Here is a 24,102-nt window from a genome sequence, read left to right on the forward strand (position 1 = left end):
AAGACTGTGTACACAGCAGGTCCACTTCCTCTCCTCAGGTTTTGTTTTTTTCTCCTAATAACTTTATTTGAAACATGAACAAACTAACACATGTCCAGCAGAGATCTACATATTATATCTATAATCCTAATATCTAAGCTTGTTTTCACACGTGTATGAAACATGGCTGAAGTTAGCGCTTTAGCATTAGCTTCTGCTGAATACCATATTGTAGCTAATGGAGCTCTTTATACTTAGCACTTTATGGGTCCGTCCAGCTAACATTTTAGTTACCATTGATCTTTAACCTGTAGAGTCAGCGGTGGATCACAGGTTTCTGGTTGTTTCTCTGAGCTTCAGACTCTGACCTCTGACCTCTGACCCTGGCTGATGCTGCTGAGATGTTTTCTTCTCATAACCTTTCCCAGGTTGATGGGCAGCACCAGTTACTGCTCTGAGGTCCCTGCTGGTGTGTTTCTGCCCTGACATTGTGCTAGCTCCCTGCAGAGCAGCATGACGCTAGCATGACGTTAGCATGATGCTAGCATGACGTCCAGGTGTTTGCTCTCTCTGAGCCTCCAGCTGCTCTTCAGATCAAACACTGAGAGCCACAGCCTTTTCTCTTGTCTCAGCTGCAGGTTTGTTTGCATTTGCAGCAGCTGGCCTGCAGCTCTAGCTGCAGACCAGCTGCTAGCTGCTAGCGGGAGCTACAAGGTGCCTTTGCTCTAGGATGGCGGGTGAAAGTAGGGAAAAGGGATTGAGTGTGGAGCCAGGTTTATAAAAAGCTCCTGGATCGTCACATGATGGCCGTAAGCTGAGGAGCGTTTCCTGGAGACGCTCACAACAAACCTTCAGGCTGATCCACAGGAACGCAGTGCGACCTGCAGCCAGGTACCAATTTACTGGGTTCCCCCAGTAAACCAGCTCAGCCCGGCGGTCGGTCCACCGTGTTTTTATAATAAAAGATGTTAAGTTGACAGGAAACATCAAAATATTACTGGGTAATTAAATGTTATGGAAAACAAAACCAGTGAAACGATATTTAAACCCAGAACTAGTCTTAAAACCAACAGATCAAAAAATACAATTAAAATGAATATCAATTATTTCCACTTCTGTTTAATCCAAATGAAGTCAGCGGCTCCATGAGGCCCTCAGGGCTTCAGGGGCCAAAATGATCATATTTTAACACAGATACATAAATGTAACATTTATTTATTGAGATTATCAATGCTGCTAAATTTGATTTAATGGTTTCAACATAAATTAAAAGATTTTAAATTGTTTAACATTTAAATGTAAGATTTTAAGGAGCTGTTTACTTTGTAAAAGTTCAAATGATTTTGTCACCATAGCAACAATCTGATGCTGTGAGTTTAATCTGTGACTTTGAGCTGTTTGTTCACAAATACAAATGAATAAACTGTAATTATAACTGATTGTTTTCAGGTTGGCCAGTTAATCTACTCTCTCTCTCCCAGATTAAATCAACCCAGAAGCTGTTAGAGGTGCTGATGGTTTTAGCAGCAAGAGGGGCCCCTAGGTCAGATTCTGCCCCAGGCCTCATGCAGCCTTGGACCGGCCCTGCAGGATGAGTTCAATCTGCTGCACTGATGATGAGCAACAAACTGAGATTTAATTCAATGCTGCTAATGTGGCTTTAGCAGCTCTAACATTTCTGTCTGTTGAGTTTTAATAAGAGTCACAGAAACTGTTTTGGTTGCTCCAGTTTATGGGACGAGTTTCTCAGATCTCCGCGCGGCAGGACGCATTAACTCTGTCTGACTAAGTGGACAAAACATTTGGTATGATTTGATGCTTCGTGTAACCGGAAAAATAATAATAAAATAATATCAAACCAGCGTGATGCGTGACTACGAGCGAAAGCTCCTCACCGGCTGAACCTGCATGATGAGGTTAGCGCTGGTTAGTTAACCGCTAACGCTCCGACCAACCGGTCAGCGCGCCGAGGCGCTTGCTGTCTGATCTGCTCTGCTGGTTTTAAATGCATAAACTATAAACTTATCTATTAGGAATAAATCTGCTTCGCCAGTGAAATGCTCAGTGCAACAGAGACACTTGCAATCCAGCTTGATTTAAAAATAACTAAAAAAATTAAACGATTTTTATGGACGAGTCAGACTGCTTTTAATGGTTTTAATGGTTTTAATGGTTTAGTGTTGAAGTCTCTGAGGATCAGGAGGTTTGTTGTTCTCAGCATTAAGTCAGATTGTCTTTAATCGGGCCAGGAAGCCGCGTTCGTTAGGCTGGATCTGGATCTGGATATGGTTCTGGATGTGGATCTGGTTCTGGTTCTGGTTCTGGATCTGTAGTGTCGGTCAGTAACAGATTATTTACTGATCCGATGCTAGCGGTCAGATTAGCCTCGGCTCTGCTAACAGTTTGATTGTCTTCCATCGGGCCACCACTACGACGCTTTGGATCAGAACCGGGTCGGGTTTGATTCACTCCTGTTGCCACTGCTGAGTTTAATCTCCCTGGATTAGAGCGTCAATCCCAGACTAGCGAAGGTTTGGAAGCATTTTGTCTCCTTGTAGTTTCGGTGATCCGCCAGAAAGAAACCAGTTAGTGAAACTGATGAGCTGAGCTTCGTCTGGTCCAGAACCAGTTTGGATCTTTGGGTAATGGTTTAACTGGCACCAGTTAGCGGTCAGTTTGTTTCATGAACCTTCGGCCATGAAACGTGTTTGTGGGTCCGCGGCTCGATCGGTTCTGGACGGAGAGCAGATCCAGCTCCGGCTCTCCAGCTGCTGAATGGATCCTCTGTGATCCAGATGTGGGCGCGGCTCATTTTCATACCATCTGAATGTTTTTCTGAGCCGCAGAGAAACATTCCGCTGCGCCGAACTGCACATGGTGGAAACATGGCGTCACTGTCAAACGCATTATCATATTTCTATGCAGAAAGTTCAGAGAAGAGCTGCGCAGATGAAGTGATGAAACGCGCAGTTTTGCGCAGCCAAAAATGTGTCAGTCAGAGTGAAGTATGGCGCAAAGTTGCGCAAAGAGCAGCGAAAACAAGACTGCTCTGTCAGAGTGATTTATGGCGCGCAGCTGCTGCGGCTTTCAGGGTTTATTAGCGGCAGTTTGGAAACTAAAGAATGCGCAGAATGAGCTGATCTGTGGCCGCTCTGCGCAGCCCAGAACAATAAAAGCAGGTCTGCTCCGGGTTCTGGTTCCGGACGGTTGTGTAACACGAGAGAGGCTCGGAAAACTCGGGCTGGGTGGTAGTGGGAGTGTGTACACACACACCCACACACACACACACACACGCGCGCGCGCGCGCGCGCGCATCCCTCCACGCGACGCGGCGCAGTTTGTATCCCGGGGAGGAACTCGGTGGGTCGGGCTTCAGTGCAACCCGACACGGCTCCTCTCCGCTCCGTCCTCTTGGCTCCGTGAAAGGACGGGCAGAACCTGCGGGCCCGGTCCAATCCACGCAGGAGGGGGGGGCGCGGCTCCAGCGGCTCCAGCAGCCTGGCGCGTCGCGCCGCCGCGCACATTCGGGATGGCCGCAGCGGAGGACTCGGTTCTGACCGCGGTGCCGGCCTGGCCCGCCGCCCTACAGCGGGACTTTCGGTACCGACGGACCGACTTCATCCACGAGATGCGGTGCGAGGACGTGGGCTTCCACCTGTACAGCCAGATGTGCTGCGCAGGTAGGTCCGGAGACCCGGGATGGGTCCGCTTCATCTGGTTCTGATGGACGGAACCAGCGAACTACTAACGGAACCTCTTTATGGACCAGAACCAGTCAGACCTTTTCAGTTTTCGACTTTTTAATTTCTTCCAAAGTTTAAAGAAAATCTTTTATTTCTGATTTAGTGTCTGACCTTTGAACCCTGGCGGAGGGTCTGGTGCTGCTCTGATGAAGCCGTTTTGGACCAGAACCGCCTCTGGACTTTACTGCGTTTGTGGTTCAGTGGCTGTTGCCATGGAAACACAATTATTGTAAATATTCTAGATTATGTGTAATCTGCTCTGTGGGCTCGGCCAGCAGAGGGAGCCAGAGAGCGAATGGATCTGCGATTATCGATCATCTCCAGCATCTGGGTCATAAATCATCTGGTTGCTATGGTAACTGCTGCAGGAGGTCGTCTCGTTTTCTGGCTCCAAACCAGAAATCAATCAGCAGAAAACGAAACGATCTCCAGATGAGCGGATGATTTACTCCACATTTCATCGTCGGTGGTCATGTGGAGCGGCGCCGAGCCGTCAGTATGTTAGCTGCTGTCAGAGGGAACTCAGGGCGGAGCAACACAGACTGCAGAGGAGCGGTTCCACTTGTTAAAGAGATTTACTTCATAAAAACAAACTTTATATCTGATCAATATCGTCAATACATATCCAATATACTGATCAATATTCCAGCCATCATGAATAAATTTAGCCTTCATTTAAAGGAGCTCAGTGTTTCGCCAGCTTTCAGTTTTCTGGCAGTTTGTTCCAGATCTGTGGAGAATAGAAGCTGAATGTTTGCTTCAGATGATTATTGATTATTGATTTAATCTGAGAAGTTTCTGTATTCAGAGGATTCAGAACCTTAGACACATTTCACTGTTTATCCTCAGAGCCGACCCGGCAGAACCGACCCAGCCGCCACGCTACGCGTCGTGTGTTTTTGTTTTTATTAAAAAGAAAACCACATTTAGAGGTGAGGTGAGGAAACGTCTTTGTGAACGAAGCGTTACACGCGGTGTGTGTCGACGTCTCAACGTGACGACTGTCTGCGCTGGTAAAGTTTGATTCCCAGTGAGTCGGCCCGTTACGGACCGGTGGTTTCACGCTCACCTCCTAACTAGCGCAGCACGCTGGCTTGGTTTTATTTAGCTTTATTTTTGCGGCGACACAATGCTCATCGAATGCTTTGTCTTCTTGAAGTCAGGTAGAGTTGCTGCGCGGGGATCAGAACAACTCGGCCCATCGGGCAACCGAAGCAGTGTCTGTGGCGCCTGTTAAAAACTCAGCTATTAAAGCCACATAAATGAAACCTCTACATCCAGCTGCAGAGACGATCTGTGCAGCTGGTCTGGCTCATCATACAGGGCCGGTCCAAGACTGAATGAGGCCCGGAGCAGAGTTTGACTTGGGGGCTTTAACAAAAGTGGAAATAATTGATATTTATTTTAATTGTATTTTTATTTGTTGTTTTTAAGATTCTATAGTTGTGGGTTTACTGCGACAGGGTGGCGACCCGTCCAGGTGACCCCGCCTCTCGCCCCAAATGTCTCGCTGGAGAGGCAGCAGCTCCTCCCGACCCCCCGGGGTCAGAGGGCAAGGACATGGATGGGTGGGTGGATGTGGGTTTAAGTGCCGGCAATGTCTTCCAGCATCATAATTACCCAGTAATATTTTACGTTTCCTGTCAACTTCTTATAAAACAAAAGCCCGGTGGACCACCCTGAACTGGGCAGAACCGGTTCATGTTTCACCACTTGCTGCACTGAACAGTCAGATGAAGGTCAGATCATCATCATCATCACTCTGTTTATCGTTTCCTGGCAACACAGCAGATTTCAAGATGGCTGCCCTTCCTTCAGTCTCTCCATCTTCAGACCCCGCCTCCTCTGATTCAATCGGCCAATCAGCTTCCACACAGAGCTGCTTTTCACAGAAACAATGTAAACGTGAATAAAGTCTCTGTTTTCTCTGAGCCAGGCTCCGCCCCCTCAGCCTGCAGGTGGAGAGAAGCTCCGCCCCCTCAGTCTGGGAGTTTCCCAGAATGCCCTGCAGGCACTCATTCCTCTCATTCCTCCCTCCATTATGTGTGATCCAGATGGTATTACCCAGCATTCCATGCTGCTCCGACCCAAAGCAGCATGTGTGCGGCGGCGCTGGAATCTGGACCCATAAATTATCAGAAACATCAGAAACACGTTCAGCTCGGCACCGACTCAGAAGTAAACTTTCAGTTCTGGATCTTTGATTATTCAGCAGAACTTGATGAAACCAGGAGACGTTTCCAGTTCTCCGATGGTTCTGGTTCTGGTCAAAGATGCAGCTTTCCGCTGAGGAATGTTCACCTGATGAAGCTCCCAGGTTCCGACACGTCGCTTCGCTCTGCTGGAATCCCAAACATCTGCTGCTCCACTGCTGCAGGACCTGGTTCTGGTTCTGGAGCTGATGGTTCTGATGATGTACCCGGTTTGCATGGGAACCTTCCCGATGGTTCCAGAACCAGCCTAACACCCTGAGGTTCTGATCCACTGGGCGTCTGACCAAACCAAGAGAATCTGGTCTGATATCGAAACAAACTGACGTTCGCAACTTCCTGTCCAGGCCGACCAATAGGAACGCTCGCTGTTAGCACACCGACCAATAGGAATGCTCGCTGTTAGCACACCGACCAATAGGAACTCCTCTCTGCATCGTCCTGCCCTCAGAGGTGTGAAACAGAATCTGTAAAACACAGACAAAGAAAAAATTTAATTCTTAAAACTTGATCTCAAGAATATAAATAACATTAAATCAGATTTTATTTTACTAGAGAATAAAATGTGAAAATGTAGCTTCAGCTGTCAAACATTAACGGCTCAAAACTTGTTTTGTCGTTGTTCCAACTTTCATTCTTTAAATGCATTTTCTGTTTCCTCGGGGCATCTGGCTCGGCCCGGTGGGCGGGGCAAACGGGGGCGGGGCCATGTGGGCGGGGCCAATGCCAGGCTGTGCTGAGCAGCAGCAGGCCTGCAGGGAGAGAAGCTGAGAGTCTGGATCAGTGAGCTGCTGTTCTGCTGGGCCCAGCGGATCAGAACCATGGAGGCCCGGTTCTGGAGCGGCTCGTCAGACGGCAGCGATGGCTTCTTCGTAGAGGAGCCGTTCTACCACGGCATGCTGCGGGCCACCGACCACAGGAAGGGTGGGAATACTTTCTGCTTCCAGATGCAGGGTCGGCCTGCGGTTCTGGTTCTGGTTCTGGTTCTGTGGTGGTCAGAGGATTGACCTGCCCAGACGCACCCTCTGTTCTCCTGACAGGAAAGCCTGGTTCTGCCTCAGGAGAGAAGTTCTGACCCGAACGGTTCTGACCCCAACAGAGGAATTTAACTGCTGTTTCAGGTCACATTCAGAGTTTACTGGATCCAACTGGACTAACTACTGGTTCTGGTTCTGGATGTTTCTCAGCCTCTCTCAGTAGAGAATCCTTCAGACTGATGATTGTTCCTGTTTCTCTGCTTCATCACTTCTGTGTTTAGAAAGTTGTGAGCGTGTCAGTGAGTCATCGGCGCGGTGCCAGCCTGAACTGGGTCGGGTCGGGTCGGGCTGGGCGTCGGCACCACCAGTCGTTGCTCGGTTCCCTCTGATTACTTCTGCTTCCTGTAATCGGACCATCATCTGATGGAGACCGGAGGAAACTGCTTGGCTGAGTGCTGCTGCAGGGGTGTGTGTGTGTGTGTGTGTGTGCTGCTGCAGCAGGAGAAACTGCAGCTGGTTAGAAAAATCTGAAACAAGCTGATTCCTGCAGGGTGGGACACGTTTCCATCAGGATTTACACACACCGACACACATTGACACACACACTGACACACACACCGACACACACACCGGCACACCAACACACACACCGGCACACACACCGACACACACATACACACACACACACCGACACACACATACACACACACACACCGACACACACACCGACACACACACCGGCACACACACACACCGGCACACACACCGACACACACATACACACACACACACCGACACACACATACACACACACACACCGACACACACACACACACACACACTGACACGGAAACACACACACAGGAATTTTCAAATGTTCTGTTAATTTTTCAGATTTTTGCCCTTTTGGGTCCATGGGAAAAATCTTTAGTGGTCCTGTGGTTTTATTTCTTGTTTTAATTAAAAGTGAACAACCCGATCAGAACTCCTTGGTTCTGATCGGGTTGTTCACAGAATCCATTGTTACCTTTGACCTCTGGTCCTGACCGTTCCTTTGGTTCTGAGTAATAAATGATTTTAACCAATCAGCTTTGGGTTTTAACAATAAAAACATGGGGATAAAGTTTGTTTTGGTCTGTGGCCTGTAAGACGTGATGCTGGTTCCACTGATCTACTGGCCAATAGCAGAGCTGGACAGACGGCAGACAATGACAAAGGAAGGAGGGCTTGAATAAAGAAAATATCTACTTTTCTTGACGGAAACTTGTGTGTAAGGACAAGGAAAAGCTAAATATATATTTATGCTTTTATTTCTTATTATGTCAGTTTTGATCCTCCAGGGTCACCTTGTGCCTGGTTAGCTCTTGTTCATAGTTGAGCGTTGCTTACTGTTGGTACGTTGTCATGATTGCTGTGTTTAAGGGTTCAGACATTCTGACATGGGCCACATGAGCAACCACCCAGGGCGTTAACTTGTTAGGGGCGACATGAGACCTCTGAGGTTGTGGCACAGAGATGGAAGCAAAGCAGAAGAAAGAAGAACTTGAATTGATCATTCTAATTTATTTCAACTCTAAGCATTTAATATCTAGGTGTTTTGATGGGAATGTGAATCTTTCAGATCAATTTGAGAAGCTGCTCAAATTGATCATATTTTACATTTTATTGCATCATGTAGCGCGGGGCGCCGGTCTCGGGTTAGGCGGTCTTCACTACAACACCATCTGTTGCTGAACCGGTCGGTTCTGTTGGATCTTCTCTTTATGATGTTTCCTGCTGTGAACCTTGACCTTTTGACCAGCATTAAGGAACTGAACTGATTCTGTGACTGGTGTTTCCACAGATGAACGGGACCGGGTTCAGAAGAAGACCTTCACTAAGTGGGTCAACAAGCACCTGATGAAGGTAAGATGATCCTGATCTGATGAATAATCTGACAGATTTTGGGACAGAACCGTGTCTCTGGGTTCTTAATGCAGGTTCCCCCAGTAAACCAGCTCAGCCCGGCGGTCGGTCCACCGTGTTTTTATAATAAAAGATGTTAAGTTGACAGGAAACATCAAAATATTACTGGGTAATTAAATGTTATGGAAAACAAAACCAGTGAAACGATATTTAAACCCAGAACTAGTCTTAAAACCAACAGATCAAAAAATACAATTAAAATGAATATCAATTATTTCCACTTCTGTTTAATCCAAATGAAGTCAGCGGCTCCATGAGGCCCTCAGGGCTTCAGGGGCCAAAATGATCATATTTTAACACAGATACATAAATGTAACATTTATTTATTGAGATTATCAATGCTGCTAAATTTGATTTAATGGTTTCAACATAAATTAAAAGATTTTAAATTGTTTAACATTTAAATGTAAGATTTTAAGGAGCTGTTTACTTTGTAAAAGTTCAAATGATTTTGTCACCATAGCAACAATCTGATGCTGTGAGTTTAATCTGTGACTTTGAGCTGTTTGTTCACAAATACAAATGAATAAACTGTAATTATAACTGATTGTTTTCAGGTTGGCCAGTTAATCTACTCTCTCTCTCCCAGATTAAATCAACCCAGAAGCTGTTAGAGGTGCTGATGGTTTTAGCAGCAAGAGGGGCCCCTAGGTCAGATTCTGCCCCAGGCCTCATGCAGCCTTGGACCGGCCCTGCAGGATGAGTTCAATCTGCTGCACTGATGATGAGCAACAAACTGAGATTTAATTCAATGCTGCTAATGTGGCTTTAGCAGCTCTAACATTTCTGTCTGTTGAGTTTTAATAAGAGTCACAGAAACTGTTTTGGTTGCTCCAGTTTATGGGACGAGTTTCTCAGATCTCCGCGCGGCAGGACGCATTAACTCTGTCTGACTAAGTGGACAAAACATTTGGTATGATTTGATGCTTCGTGTAACCGGAAAAATAATAATAAAATAATATCAAACCAGCGTGATGCGTGACTACGAGCGAAAGCTCCTCACCGGCTGAACCTGCATGATGAGGTTAGCGCTGGTTAGTTAACCGCTAACGCTCCGACCAACCGGGACACAGACATGAACTTTACAGGCAGACAGCGCCACACGCTGGGCAGCTGTTGAGATGGAAACGCTGCATAATTCTTTGTTCACAAAGATAAATCCTCAACGCTCCTCTGAAAGCCACTACAAGTTATTCCTGCGGTTCATAGAGCTGCACAACCAGAGCTAACGCGGCGGGTTTGAACTCTGACCTTGATGTGGAGTTCGCCAAAGAAACATGATTCCTCACAGGAGGTTGATGTAAATATCCATACAGGTCAGCCTGCGTCCAGTTTGAGTGACAGGAGGAGCGCGATCCGCGCTGAGGCAACGCTCAGAGGCAACTTAAGAAATAAAGCAGCAACGCTCAGAGGCAACGCTTGGAGGCAACTTAAGAAATAAAGCAGCAACGCTCAGAGGCAACGCTCAGAGGCAACTTAAGAAATAAAGCAGCAACGCTCAGAGACAACTTAAGAAATAAAGCAGCAACGCTAGGAGGCAACACGCGGAGACACCAGCTGTTTGATTGGTCCGCGCTGCTGGCTTTAAATGCGTAAACTATAAACTTGTCTTCTATAAATCTATATTTTAGGAATAATTCTGCTCCGCCAGTGAAAGGCTCAGCCTAACAGAGACGCTTTCAGTCCGGCTTAAAACAATAAGTAAAAAATTAAAGCTATTTTTTTATGTTTGTATCCGGTTTTTTCTTTTATTATAATTGTCCTATAAACAAAAACAAGCAACGTTTGCCTGGCGGGGGGCTAGTAAAGCATGGCGGGCCACCAGGCTTATGGTACACTGGGGGAAACCCTGTAAATAATTAAATATTTCCATTTTATGTATTATTTGAGTCTGGAGGATCTTTTATGTTGAAAATCCTTTAACCGGACTCTCTCGGTTCCGTCTTGCTGCCAACATGGAACCACAAGCAGCAAAATGAGTCAGAAACGGATCAGATTGTTTGGAAAGTTTCTTTGTGAAGGGAAAAGGCCCAGAGAAGAGCCAGGAGGATGGATTTATCCCGGCAGGTGATTCCCACAGTCCAAGCTCTGCATGATATGGTGACCGGATGTTAATGAGGCAACGAAGCTTCAAGCTGCTTCTCCACTAGAGACCAAGAACCCTGAGCATCAGAAACACTTCCGGTCTCATCGTCTCTCATCTCTCCCAGATGGACCGTCTGGTTGCAGAGAAACAAGCTCAGGGATCCATTAGTCGTTACCCTGAGTTAAAGTTTTCACCAAAGTAAAATGTTTGTTTTTGTGGCGCTTTTGTATCTTATTTTGAAGGGATATGTAAACGTTACCATAGCGACGGAGTCAGAGAGCGTTAGGGCAGTGGACAGACGAGAGGAGAGGAGCTTGTGAGTTTTAGGTCTGGTTCACACCATTTAAGGATTGTGGGCCGATTTTCCAAACCTCTGTGACCACAGAGCCGATAAAAGTCCAACAGGTTCGGTCGGTTCGTGAGTCCAGCAGCAACACACCACAGAACCGATTCCAGAAGAAAATCCAGTAAAACCCCCAACAGACCAAACATAAATGTAGAATAATCAAACAGTGATAGTTTGTGGCTCATTTTAAGCAATAAAAGACGAAACAAAAAGAAAAGATGTTTGATAAAAGATGGCGGAGCAGCCGCTCTATGTGCTGCTCTATGATTTGGAGGTGAGTTATGTTTGTTCATAGTTAACATTTTAACTGAATAATCATAACCACATATAATAAACATATATAAAAATGACCTTTACATATAGTAATAATCATTTCCACATATCACCTCCGATGACCACCAGACTCTCAGTTGCCATGACAACTGCTTAGGATTCCCCGTCGTTCTGATGTCACCGCGCTTTCTGATTGGCTACCTGATCAGAACAGGCTGCGTTCAGTCAGGGAAAACCTGCGATAATCGGGCCGAGACCATGTAGAATATTCAACACACACCACCAACACCACACCACCAACACACACCAACACCACCACACACCAACACACCACCACCAACACACCACCACCAACACACCACCAACACACACCACCACCAACACACCACCAACACACACCACCACCAACACACCACCACACACCACCAACACACACCACCAACACACACCACCACCAACACACCACCAACACACACCACCACCAACACACCACCACCAACACACACACCACCAACACACCACCACCACACACCACCACCACACACCACCACCAACACACCACCACCACACACCACCACCAACACACCACCAACACACACCACCACCAACACACCACCACCAACACACCACAACACACTCCACACACCCCAACACAACCACCAACTACACACACCCACCACCACACCACCACCACACACCCGACTCAACAACACACCCACCACCAACACACACACAACACACCCCACCAAGCCAACACACCACCACCAACACAACACCAACATCACACCCACACCACACACCTCCACCAACACACCCACCAACACACACACCAACACCACACCACCACCAACACACCACCACCAACACACCACCAACACAAACAACCACAACCACACACACCAACCAACCAACAACACACCCACCACCAACACACCCCACCAACACACACAACACACACCAACCACCAACACACACCACCAACACACACCACCAACCAACACACACCACCAACACACACCCTCAACACACACACCACCAACACACCACCACCACCACACACACCAACCAACCAACACACACCACCAAACACACACCACACACCAACACACACCCCCAACACACACCACCACCACACACCACCAACACACCACCACACACACCACCACCAACACACACCACCACCAACACACCACCAACACAACACACACCCAACACACCACCAACACACACCACCACCAACACACCACCAACACCAACACACCACCAACACACACCACCACCAACACACACCACCAACACACACCACCACCAACACACACCACCACCAACACACCACCAACACACACCACCACCAACACACACCACCAACACACACCACCACCAACACACACCACCACCAACACACCACCACCAACACACACCACCACCAACACACACCACACACTGGAAGATTGTCGTAAAGGGAAAATAGGTGCAGAAAAAAGGCTTTAGTGGGAACATCAACATGCAGAAGCATTATTTGATGCCCCCCATCTCATCTGCTGCAGCTCGGTTCTGGTTCTGGTTAACTCGGGTTTGATGGTCCAAAGTCAGTATCTCTGCTTTTATTTATAAAGTCACCAGTTATGTTATCATTTAAAATCTTAAACCGTTGATCTCATCTGAGGTAAAGTCCAAACCCACTGAGCCAGACCAAAACAGAACCAACCAGCTGAAGATGCCAAATGCCGACTTGGTTTTAAGCAGCTGGCAGCAGAACTTAGACATTAAAGATCCTGAAATCCATGGATGGTTTGTTAAAATAAAGGAAATTCTCTGGTTCTGAACCAGAAGTTGATCTGGAGCCAAACCTCTGGAAATCGGACCGGTCATCTCACATCCAGGACCCGTCCCCACTGGTTCCTTAACCCGACTCCGGACCGTGTGTCTAGTCAAAGTCCGGTTCGGTTGGTGAGGTGTGAACGCTAGTCGACCTCTGACCTCTGGTCCTCCAAACCTCGGTCTGGGTCCGTTCAAAGTGAACTCCGGTTAGGTTTGAATGTGAACGCCAAGCGAACCAGAGACTGCTCCAGAGTCAGTCCGGTTCCTGTAGAACCGGACTGACTCTGCTAGGTCCAGACCAGCCAGCTGTCTCTGCATACGGCCCGCTCCCACCTGGACCAGAACCGCTCCGTTCCACTGCTCTGTCTCGTTTCTTTGGACAAACGCTAAACATAAAAAGGAAGCGCTAACGTTACAGCTAGGCTAATCTGCAGTCGGGCCCAAACGGACCTGAACAATAGAGAACTGTTAAACACACCAGACAGTTTCATCTGTGTGTGTGTGTGTGTGTGTGCGGGGGGGAGTACGTGTGTGTGTGTATGTGTGTGAGCCCGCGCAGCAGACCTTGGCGTTTCAACGAGTCTTAGAGGCTCAGAAAGGAAAACCTTTTGGAATATGTCCAGTTGACGGATTCATGGAAAAGTTTTGTCAGCACTAAGCTCCAACGTTTCTTCTTTGGAAAAAAGCAGCAGAATTTAAATATTTTCAGTTTTTTTATGTGCAGCAAAGTTTGGTGAGGTTTTTCGGGGGTTTTGCCTGCAGCAGTCGCAGGACGAAACATGGAAGCCGGTTCTCATCTCAGGCTCTTCCTGAAGTTTTAAAGCAGATCTGGAACAGAAACACTGTCTGTGCTGTTTCTTTAACATTTCCATGAGGTTCTCCATCTTCTCACAGCAAACTGTTTCTTCTCTCATCCTCTCATTCCTCCTGTCCTCCTCCATCCCTCCTTCCCATCAGCACTGGAAGGCCGAGGTAGGACCCGGTCGCTCCTGCCTGCATGTCTGCCTCTCCCTGACCCGCCTAACCTCCCTCTTTTCCTGCTGTCTAACATCTTCAAGACAATTTTCTGCAGTTTTGTTCCATTTATCCGCTGAAGATGAGAAGCTGAACCGTAAATGAAAACATGAAAATCTGCTTAGTTTCTTCATTCCTGAAGTCGGACGTAGACCTGTGATTTAATCGGAGTCCGTTTTTAATTTGTCCGTCTATTAAAACTCTAAAATCAATTTGAATTATATTTAGTTTGATTTGCTTTTTGTGACATTAGTTCCTTCATGTCTTTGAGTGATTAACAAATTCAACTAGACAAATAACCATTGTCTAGTTGGAATCTAATTTCTATTTTTATTGATCAGCGGTCGAGGCTGTATGAATATATTTGAGCTAATAGCTGTCTGTGTCCTGTTGGATCATGTTTGGAGCTGTGATGAGACAAGGTTAATAACAGGTTAATAACCAGGTTAGCTAATAACAGGCTAATAACCAGGTTAGCTAATAACAGGTTAATAACCAGGTTAGCTAATAACAGACTAATAACCAGGTTAGCTAATAACAGGTTAATAACCAGGTTAGCTAATAACAGACTAATAACCAGGTTAGCTAATAACAGGTTAATAACCAGGTTAGCTAATAACAGACTAATAACCAGGTTAGCTAATAACAGGCTAATAACCAGGTTAGCTAATAACAGGCTAATAACCAGGTTAGCTAATATCAGGTTAATAACCAGGTTAGCTAATAACAGGTTAATAACCAGGTTAGCTAATAACAGGCTAATAACCAGGTTGGCTAATAACAGGTTAATAACCAGGTTAGCTAATAACAGACTAATAACCAGGTTAGCTAATAACAGGTTAATAACCAGGTTAGCTAATAACATTGTAACAACAGGTGATTGACCCGTCAGGTGTTTTGTTGCAGGCCCAGCGCCACGTCACCGACCTTTATGAAGACCTGAGGGACGGACACAACCTGATCTCCCTGCTGGAGGTCCTGTCTGGAGAGACGTTGGTGAGTGTCCCCCGGTGTCTCTGTCCCCCCAGTGTCTCTGTCCCCCTGGAGGCCCCCGGTCAGCAGCGGCCCTGTCTCCACATCTGCATGACTTGTAGATCTGTTCAGGTCCTGCTGAGGCTGAGCTCACGTTGAAACACTAATTTCATTTCTGGCTTCCATCTTGTAACCGTTCTGCACTTCTCTGTCTTTGTTTGAGCCTTTTTCTTTTCTTTCTTCTAACTGCTGTCTGCTTACCCTGACCTCTGACCTCTGCCCTCTGCCTTCCCGTCTCGCGACGCTCCGGCTGTAGCCGAGGGAGCGCGACGTTGTGAGGAGCGTGCGGTTGGTGAGTGGCGCCTGGACTGCAGGTGGGAGGCGGGCGTGGCATGCGCCACCACCAGGTGGCGTTCTGCCGGTCGTTGCATGTTGGCCGTCACCCCAAACCCTCATCCTCACCGTCCTCTGATCACTGGTGATGGCAGCATCAGGAGGCATGTTAGAGGGTCAAAGGTCAACTCAGATGGTACTGGAAGATCAAATCAGAAATAAAACTAGAGCAGAACTAAAAGATCCAAGGAGAAATATTGATGCTAATTTACTGCTGCTGATTTTAATCCCAAAACAGAAAAATGAGCAGCAGTGTATTTTAAATGAAGATATTCAGAAACAATGAGATGAATGAGGCAATATGAAGATTTTCATGTTTTTCTTTTGGTTTTAGAATATAACCAAAAGAAATAATTATTGTTATTATTTTGTGCTTTCTGAGCTCAGTTAAAACGTTCTGATTTAACAGATGATTTTGTTGTTGTAAATCGTTTCTTCCTTTTTCACTTTGACTTATGTTAAATTAAAAAAAGATGCTAGCACCATTCTGAGATTTTTAATAAACCAAATAATCTAAGAGTTTAGAGTCAGACTGTGCCTGAACGAGCCAGTGAAGTTCAGCCGTACGCTGATGATCATCTTCTTTATTTCACCAAATTCAAAAATGCTCCATCATTTACAAGATCTAGAGAAACCAGTTCAACCACAGACATCTCAACCCTTTATCATAGGCTTATGACCATAATGATTTTAATGTGAGATTATTGTCATTATTATTATTATTCAGTAGTGCAGCTGTGAGACGCTTCAGTCCAGCTTTAGATCCTTCTGGAATCTGTTGCAGCTGCTGAAACAGGGAATGGTTTTTCCTCCGGATAGACACAGCGGAGAGCTGCTGGTTTCTAAGGGAAACCAGGTTAGCTAATACTTGCTAATACCAGGCTGGTTTCTAAGGGAAACCAGGTTAGCTAATACTTGCTAATACCAGGCTGGTTTCTAAGGGAAACCGGGTTAGCTAATACTTGCTAATACCAGGCTGGTTTCTAAGGGAAACCAACCTGTGATCTGGAGAATCTTGGAATGTTTCTCATCCATCTTCATGCTGTCACCCGCAGACATCTTGGCTCCATATGTGATGCATCTCTGTGTCAGATCTGACCACAAACATGCAGAGTTTCACCTCTGACCTCCAGCACCATGACTAGCATAGTTGTTAGTGTAGCTAGCCACTGGACCATAGAGTTTAGTCTGTGTCCTCTGTGGTCTCTTGCAGCCACGGGAGAAGGGCCGAATGCGCTTCCACAAGCTGCAGAACGTCCAGATCGCTCTGGACTTCCTCAAGCACAGACAGGTGAGGGTCATTCTGGACGGACGGCGCCCTCTTCACCCTAACTCTAACCCCAACCCCTTTTTCAGGTCAAACTGGTTAACATCAGAAACGATGACATCGCAGATGGAAACCCCAAGCTGACCCTGGGCCTCATATGGACCATCATCCTTCACTTCCAGGTAATCCAGGAGAATTGCAACGTTTAAACTCCAGATTTCTTCGGCTTTCTTGTGATAAAATGCTCCGTTTTTGCTTAAGCTTCTGTGTTTTTAAGTTTGTTACGATTTCCTGGTGATAAATCCGTTCAGCCGTCCTTCGCTCACCTTTTAGTCCTGGTAAACCAGATGGCGGGTAGTTGGTTTTTGTCCTGTGTTGATCAATCAAATCAATCAATCAAATTTTATTAGTATAGCACATTTCAGCAGCAAGGCATTTCAAAGAACTTTACATCATATCAAACACAGAAACACAAAGCAAGATAGAATCAGTAATCAAAACACGACATTAATTCAGGTTCCATCAATAAATTTGTAATTGATTATGTTTCAAATACAATCCTAAACAGGTGGGTTTTTAGTGGAGTTTGCATCCATAAAGGTTTACCTGTTACACTCCTACTGTGTTATATGGAACAAAATACCTGTTGCTATTTTTATTCCCACTCACAATCACACAGTTTAAAACAATGTAAACAGAATTTTAATGGGCTTCTGGCACCAGGTTCTGTTCACCTCTTTCACTGAATGTGGAGCAGGGACTCCGTCGTCCCTCACAGATTTTTGTGCAATTTCAACATAGAATCAATAATCAAAACACAGGATTAAGTCAAGTTCCATCAATAAATTTGTAATTGATTACATTTCAAATACAATCCTAACCAGGTGGGTTTTTAGTCGAGAGTTAAAGGAAGTCAGTGTTTCAGCTGTTTTACAGTTTTCTGGAAGTTTGTTCCAGATTTGTGGTGCATAGATGCTGAAAGCTGCTTCTCCTCGTTTGGTTCTGGTTCTGGGGATGCAGAGCAGAACCAGAACCAGAACCTGAGAGGTCTGGAAGGTTGATACAACAACAGCAGATCTTTAATGTATTGTGGTGCTAAGCCGTTCAGTGATTTATAAACTAACAACAGTATTTTAAAGTCTATTCTTTGAGCTACAGGGAGCCAGTGGAGGGACTTTAAAACTGGTGTTATGTGCTCTATCTTCCTGGTTTTAGTCAGAACGCCAGCAGCAGCATCTGGATCAGCTGCAGCTGTTTGATTGATTTGTTGGACAGACCTGTGAAGACGCTGTTGCAATAATCAATACGACTGAAGATGAAGGCATGGATGAGTTTCTCTAGATCTGGCTGAGACATTAGTCCTTTAATCCTGGAAATGTTCTTCAGGTGATAGAAGGCCGACTTTGTAACTGTCTTTATGTGGCTCTGGAGGTTCAGGTCAGAGTCCATCACTACTCCCAGGTTTTAGCCTGATCGCTGGTTTTCAGTTGTAATAACTGAAGCTGTGCATTGACTCTAGATCTATAACTCTAGATCTATAGCTCTAGATCTATAACTCTAGATCTATAGCTCTAGATCTATAGCTCTAGATCTATAGCTCTAGATCTATAACTCTAGATCTATAACTCTAGATCTATAGCTCTAGATCTATAACTCTAGATCTATAGCTCTAGATCTATAACTCTAGATCTATAACTCTAGATCTATAGCTCTAGATCTATAACTCTAGATCTATAACTCTAGATCTATAACTCTAGATCTATAACTCTAGATCTATAGCTCTAGATCTATAATTCTAGATCTATAACTAGATCTATGACTCTAGATCTATAACTAGATCTATGACTCTATATCTATAACTCTAGATCTATAGCTCTAGATCTATAACTCTAGATCGTTCCTCTTTGGGTCCAAAAATAATAACTTCAGTTTTGTTTTTGTTCAGCTGGAGAAATTTTTGGCACAAAATACTGATGAAAATACTGAAGGTGTTTTTCTGCTTCACAGAGAGGTGGAGGTGATGGTGGAGGTGCAGAAACCTCCTAGTGGAGTTTAGGGCACATATTAACCAGGTTTCCTGGTTTTCATCCAGCTCTCCTCACCAGGCCAGAATGTCTGAAGTCCCACCACTCCCAAAGTGTTTTCTACATTTCCATTTCATCCCATTTTCTGCCTGCTGAAAGTGAAAAAACGCCGTTTCCCTGAACTTCGGTTTCTAAGTTTCTAAGTCGACTTCCTGCCTGGAGGAAGTGCCGGTTCTGGTGTCGACCCGCAGCTCCAGTCGGGCTGCCTGGAAAGATCCTTCCAGTAGGTTTCACCCGGACATGCAGAGCGATAAATCCCAAACCTCCAACGGATCAGAACATCTTAGAGGTTCTGTCGGAAAACCGGTCCAACGTGGCAGAGTCCCTTTAGCTCCGGCTTTGCTCCCAGGTCCGGATCGGGTTTGGGTTCATTCTGGACCCGGCCAGGCTTGGGGTTTCCTCCTTTCCCATCGTCTCCGCCCTTCCTGTTTTATATATAAAGTGATGAGTTATGCTCTGACTCAGCCACGAAACCGGTCGAGAGCGGCAGCAGGAGGAGATTATCCGCCTGCGGGGAATAATCCCAGTCGCCTCCACTTTCCCGGATCTCTACAAACAGGAAGTCTCTGCAGGTTTCAGCAGTTTGTTAAATGAACCGAACGATGAAAATGTTTTGAAGCTGCAGCTGGAAACTGATAATTAGACCTGAACTGAGAGTTTTAGATGTTATGTCTCATTGCAGGAATAATCCAGATTAAACTCTCCAAAGCACTGGGATTAAACTGGTTCCAGAAGCTCAGAGTCCTGGAAAAACCTCAGAAAGTTGTTTTTGTTCTCTGAAATGTTCCGTTGGGATTCTCGTGTGACTCAGAGTTTTTCCTCCTAGCACCAATAAAACTTTCCCGTCTCTCGGTCCAGCAGCCATTAGCGGCTGCCTGTGGGCGCATTAAACGCTGCAGCTCAGAAAACAAAGCCCGCTTTCTCACACTTCCAGGTTCTGTTTGGTTCCGATTCATCACAACACAGCCAGGCCAGATTTATGGGCGTCATGAGTTCTGGAAAGGTCGGATTGGATCATAAATAACTGAAAACCAGATGAAGATGGAGGCAGAACCGTCCGGAGCGTCAAACGATTTCAAACTGCAGATTTAAAGTGAGCTTGAAATCCTTCCCTTCTGCTCTGTAGACAGTAGAACTGCGATGCTTCGGTCTGAATTCCTCGTTTCTCCTGTTCTGAGGCGTTTTACAGAAACTGGGTTTTTTAAATGTGAAGGAGACATTTCCACCCTCCAGGTTCCACTCCACCCCCTTCGGCCATTTCTGTAGTTCGGTAGCAGCGATTATCTACCGGCAGAGAAACTTTCTACATATTGGAGCCAGAGTCTGACCCAGAGCAGCAGAACCTGCAGAACCGCGCATTCACATGAAGGCATGGCAGTGATGGTGTGACTGGATTTACTCCCTCTGCATCCACACCAACTAGCTACAATATGGAGCGTAGTTTAACTACAGCCCATGCATGTCAGATAACTATTCACATATTAATGCTACCACAATATGAATGCATTAAACGAAGGACGTCGCCGAATGCATTTGGATCATTTTTGTTCCCCAAGACAAAATCAGCAAAAACTAATAATTATATCCAAAGCATGCAGAACAGTTGTATCCTCCAGGAGGCAGCTAGCAGCTAGCACACAGCGCTAACAGGAGGCTCAATGCTGACCAATGGCCAGGACGTCATTACCAACACAGCATTCGTGTCTGAAATCAGCTTTGCTGTCACTTTAGCGTTATTAGCAGCTTAGCGCTTCGCCGTGTCTCTCGTTTCCATAGAGAAGGAACTGACCCTCAATCAGACCAAGTCTTTCAGAAAATCCCTCCTGATATCCTGGCGGAGGTTCCTGAAACACTCGTCCTTCAGTCCAAAAACGGACTTTCCCCTCTGATGTGGGAACATTCCTGAGAAAACTGACATTAACCAGAAGAGGCTCTGATGCCGGCGGCGATGTGAGACTCCTGAGCGTTAATACACGCATTACTGAACGGTTCGACTCGCTAACCTGCAACTTCAGCACAACTGAACTTGGACTACAAAATCACCGACAGGAAACAAAATGGCCGATTCTCAAAACCGATTAGCTGGAAGTCGTGACCTTGTTCAGCAGAAACGTAGTGTGGTAGTTCTGTTCCAGACTTGGGTCTGGTTCCGGTTCTGACCGTGTGCTGCTGGTCTCCCCAGATCTCGGACATCCAGGTGAACGGCCAGTCGGCCGACATGACGGCCAAGGAGCGTCTGCTGCTGTGGGCCCAGCGGATGGTGGAGGGCTACCAGGGGCTGCGCTGCGACAACTTCACCACCAGCTGGAGGGACGGCCGGCTGCTCAACGCCGTCATCCACAGGCACAGGTGAGGCCACAGCAGGTGAGACCCGGTCCAGAACCGGTCTGGACCGGGTCTGGTTCTGAGGCTAGAGATCTGCTCTTGGACGTCGTGCATATTTCAGGGTCCGGTGTTGGTCACTGCGGGTTCGGAGGCTGTAATCTGACCTGAACATGGTTCCCATGCAGTCGGACCGGGTCTGGTAGAGGTTCTGGACGTTCTGCTGCAGCGCAGCAGGAAAAGTTCCTTATATTGAGGAAGCAGTAGCGATACTGGGTTCAGTGGAAAGAAGCTCCTTCCTCTGCAGCTCTGAATATTTCTGAACTTCCCTCGGAGTCGCTGCATCGTCGCCGCAACGTTACCATAGCAACAAGCCACAGCAGCGCTGATGCTAACTGTGCTACTAAAGTCCAGGTTAGACGGCGTTAAGCTGCACATCTGATTAAATTCACTGGTTATCCTGCTGGTGATCAATAGAAACCAACTGGTTTTGTTTCGGGTTTAATGGCTCTGAGCTTCAATTCAAACATTAATTTTTCTCTTTGGTTCATTATTATTGTTAAAGTTTGGATTAAAGTGATAATTAATCTTTTTGTAGCATCTTGTTTCTCTGGATTTAACCGGTTCCTCCATCCGGTCGGAGGGCTGCCCGTGTCCCACTGCTGGAGGACTTCCTGGTTTCTGGTTTCCCGGTCAGACTGACCCTCTGTGGGGTCGCCTGGCGTCGGGTGGTTAAAGGTTCTGTTCTGACCCGGTGCGGCGCCTCTCTGGCTGTGTGCAGGCCCGGCCTCATCGACATGAACCAGGTGTACCGGCAGACCAACCAGGAGAACCTGGAGCAGGCCTTCAGCGTGGCCGAGCGAGAGCTGGGAGTCACCAGGCTGTTGGACCCAGAAGGTGAGCAGAACCAGAACCTCCCAGCAGGGTTCGGGTCCGGCAGGGTCTCACCGCTCCGTGTTCCTGTCCAGATGTGGACGTTCCCCACCCAGATGAGAAGTCCATCATCACGTACGTCTCCTCGCTGTACGACGCCACGCCCCGCGTCCCGGACGTCCAGGACGGGGTCAAGGCCAACGTGAGTTCTGATCCGTTTCCTGGAGGCGCTGGTAGATGAACCGGAGCTAGATGTTTGGAAATCTGTCAGCAGATGAGCAGCATCTGAACCTCGTGTGTTTATGGATCCAGAACCGGTCCTGGTTCTGGTCTTCCCGTCTCTCCTGGAGAGGTAAAGTGGTTTGTCTGTGAGCAGGAGCTGGAGCTGCGCTGGCAGGAGTTCTACGAGGTGGTGACGGTGCTGCTGCAGTGGATCCGCCACCACATCCTGGTCTTTCAGGAGAGGAAGTTCCCCAGCAGCTACGAGGAGATGGAGGTGGCCGCGTCGCCCGGCTTCGCCCTGAACCAGGAGCCGGATGATCAACTCACGTCTGCGTCTCCTCCTCAGGTTCTCTGGCGCCAGTTCCTGAAGTTCAAGGAAACCGAGCTGCCGGCCAAAGAGGCGGACAAGAACCGCTCCAAACACATCTTCAAGTCGTTTGAGGTGAGTTCCCCTGTTTCCCCCGACGGAGCGGCCCTGACCCGGACCCGGACCAGGACCTGGACCCGGACTCATGGCGTTTCTGTCCGCAGGGCGCCGTGCAGACCGGCCTGGTGAAGGTTCCTCCTGGCTACCATCCGCTGGACGTGGAGAAGGAGTGGGGGCGTCTGCATGTGGGCATCCTGGAGCGAGAGCGCCTCCTCCGGACCGAGTTCGAGAGGTAGGGGCACCGCAGGCAACGCAACGCAGAGTCACATGCTGCAGAGCAACACGGTTCACCACCACACGGCACCGGACCGTGACTCATCCCCTGATGAGTCCAAACACATCAAACATTGTTTGGTTGGTTAGGAAGTAAAACATCAAATTAAAGGAAGCACATAACTCTGTCTCATCGCCATGGAGAAAACATAAACGTTTCCTCGTCACATGGCGGCGGGGCGGCGCTTCCAGCCCTGTGGCTTCGGCCGCGCTCAGTTGAGACTCACATCATGGCTTTCCTGCATCAGGGCTACCATTATGTGCTGCAGAGGAGGACGCAGTGAGTGCCCACTCCTCTGCCTCCTCCTTTTCTGTGATGTATGTTGACCTCTGACCTCTTCTCCTCGCTGCAGGCTGGAGCGACTCCAGAGGATCGTCAGTAAGGTCCAGATGGAGTCGGGGGTGTGTGAGGAGCAGCTCAACCAGGTGGAGACGCTGCTGCAGACGGTGAGCAACTCCAACACGTCCACCTGTGCTGCTGTAATGCCTCGTTGGTGCTGCAGGGGGCAGCAGAGGGCTACGTTCATTAAGGAAATAGATACATATTTGTAAATTTGGTCATTCAGATAAAATTGTAAATCTGTACTTAAAATAAAAGACAAATCATGTATGATTAACCCTCCTGTTAATGTGCAGGTCAAATTAACCAATTTTAAAGTAAAATAGTTGGATGTATTTTTTCTATGTTTAATTTATATGTTTCCTTGCAGCTATGAGACATATTTCACCACACACACATACACACACACACACACACACATATATACACCCCCCCCCCCACACACACACACACTTTGTCACTATTCTCTTTACTTCACTTGTTCATCCAAACTCCACCCACTCAGCAGAAGTGGA

The 24,102-nt window shown here is 47.0% G+C and overlaps 1 protein-coding gene across 3 annotated transcripts in view; it reads left to right on the forward strand.

The window, feature by feature from the left end:
* Positions 1 to 3,244: 3,244 nt before the first annotated feature.
* Positions 3,245 to 24,102, forward strand: part of LOC102237135 (plectin) — a 49,470-nt gene continuing 28,612 nt past the window's right edge. The window contains exons 1-13 of one of the 3 annotated variants that reach the window (XM_023345194.1): positions 3,245 to 3,659; positions 8,753 to 8,814; positions 15,321 to 15,410; positions 15,703 to 15,738; positions 16,993 to 17,070; positions 17,136 to 17,228; positions 21,313 to 21,479; positions 22,234 to 22,349; positions 22,421 to 22,527; positions 22,702 to 22,821; positions 22,894 to 22,989; positions 23,079 to 23,206; positions 23,601 to 23,694. In XM_023345194.1, the coding sequence (XP_023200962.1) occupies positions 3,509 to 3,659; positions 8,753 to 8,814; positions 15,321 to 15,410; positions 15,703 to 15,738; positions 16,993 to 17,070; positions 17,136 to 17,228; positions 21,313 to 21,479; positions 22,234 to 22,349; positions 22,421 to 22,527; positions 22,702 to 22,821; positions 22,894 to 22,989; positions 23,079 to 23,206; positions 23,601 to 23,694 (1,338 nt within the window). In that variant the 5' untranslated portion in view covers positions 3,245 to 3,508. Of the gene's footprint in view, positions 3,660 to 6,709; positions 6,857 to 8,752; positions 8,815 to 15,320; positions 15,411 to 15,702; positions 15,739 to 16,992; positions 17,071 to 17,135; positions 17,229 to 21,312; positions 21,480 to 22,233; positions 22,350 to 22,420; positions 22,528 to 22,701; positions 22,822 to 22,893; positions 22,990 to 23,078; positions 23,207 to 23,600; positions 23,695 to 24,102 lie in introns of those variants that run through there. The other 2 variants (XM_023345195.1, XM_023345196.1) reach the window with 2 other exon arrangements.

The sequence above is a fragment of the Xiphophorus maculatus genome, chromosome 13 (assembly GCF_002775205.1).
Source record: "Xiphophorus maculatus strain JP 163 A chromosome 13, X_maculatus-5.0-male, whole genome shotgun sequence".
In the NCBI taxonomy this organism is placed as follows: Eukaryota; Metazoa; Chordata; class Actinopteri; order Cyprinodontiformes; family Poeciliidae; genus Xiphophorus; species Xiphophorus maculatus.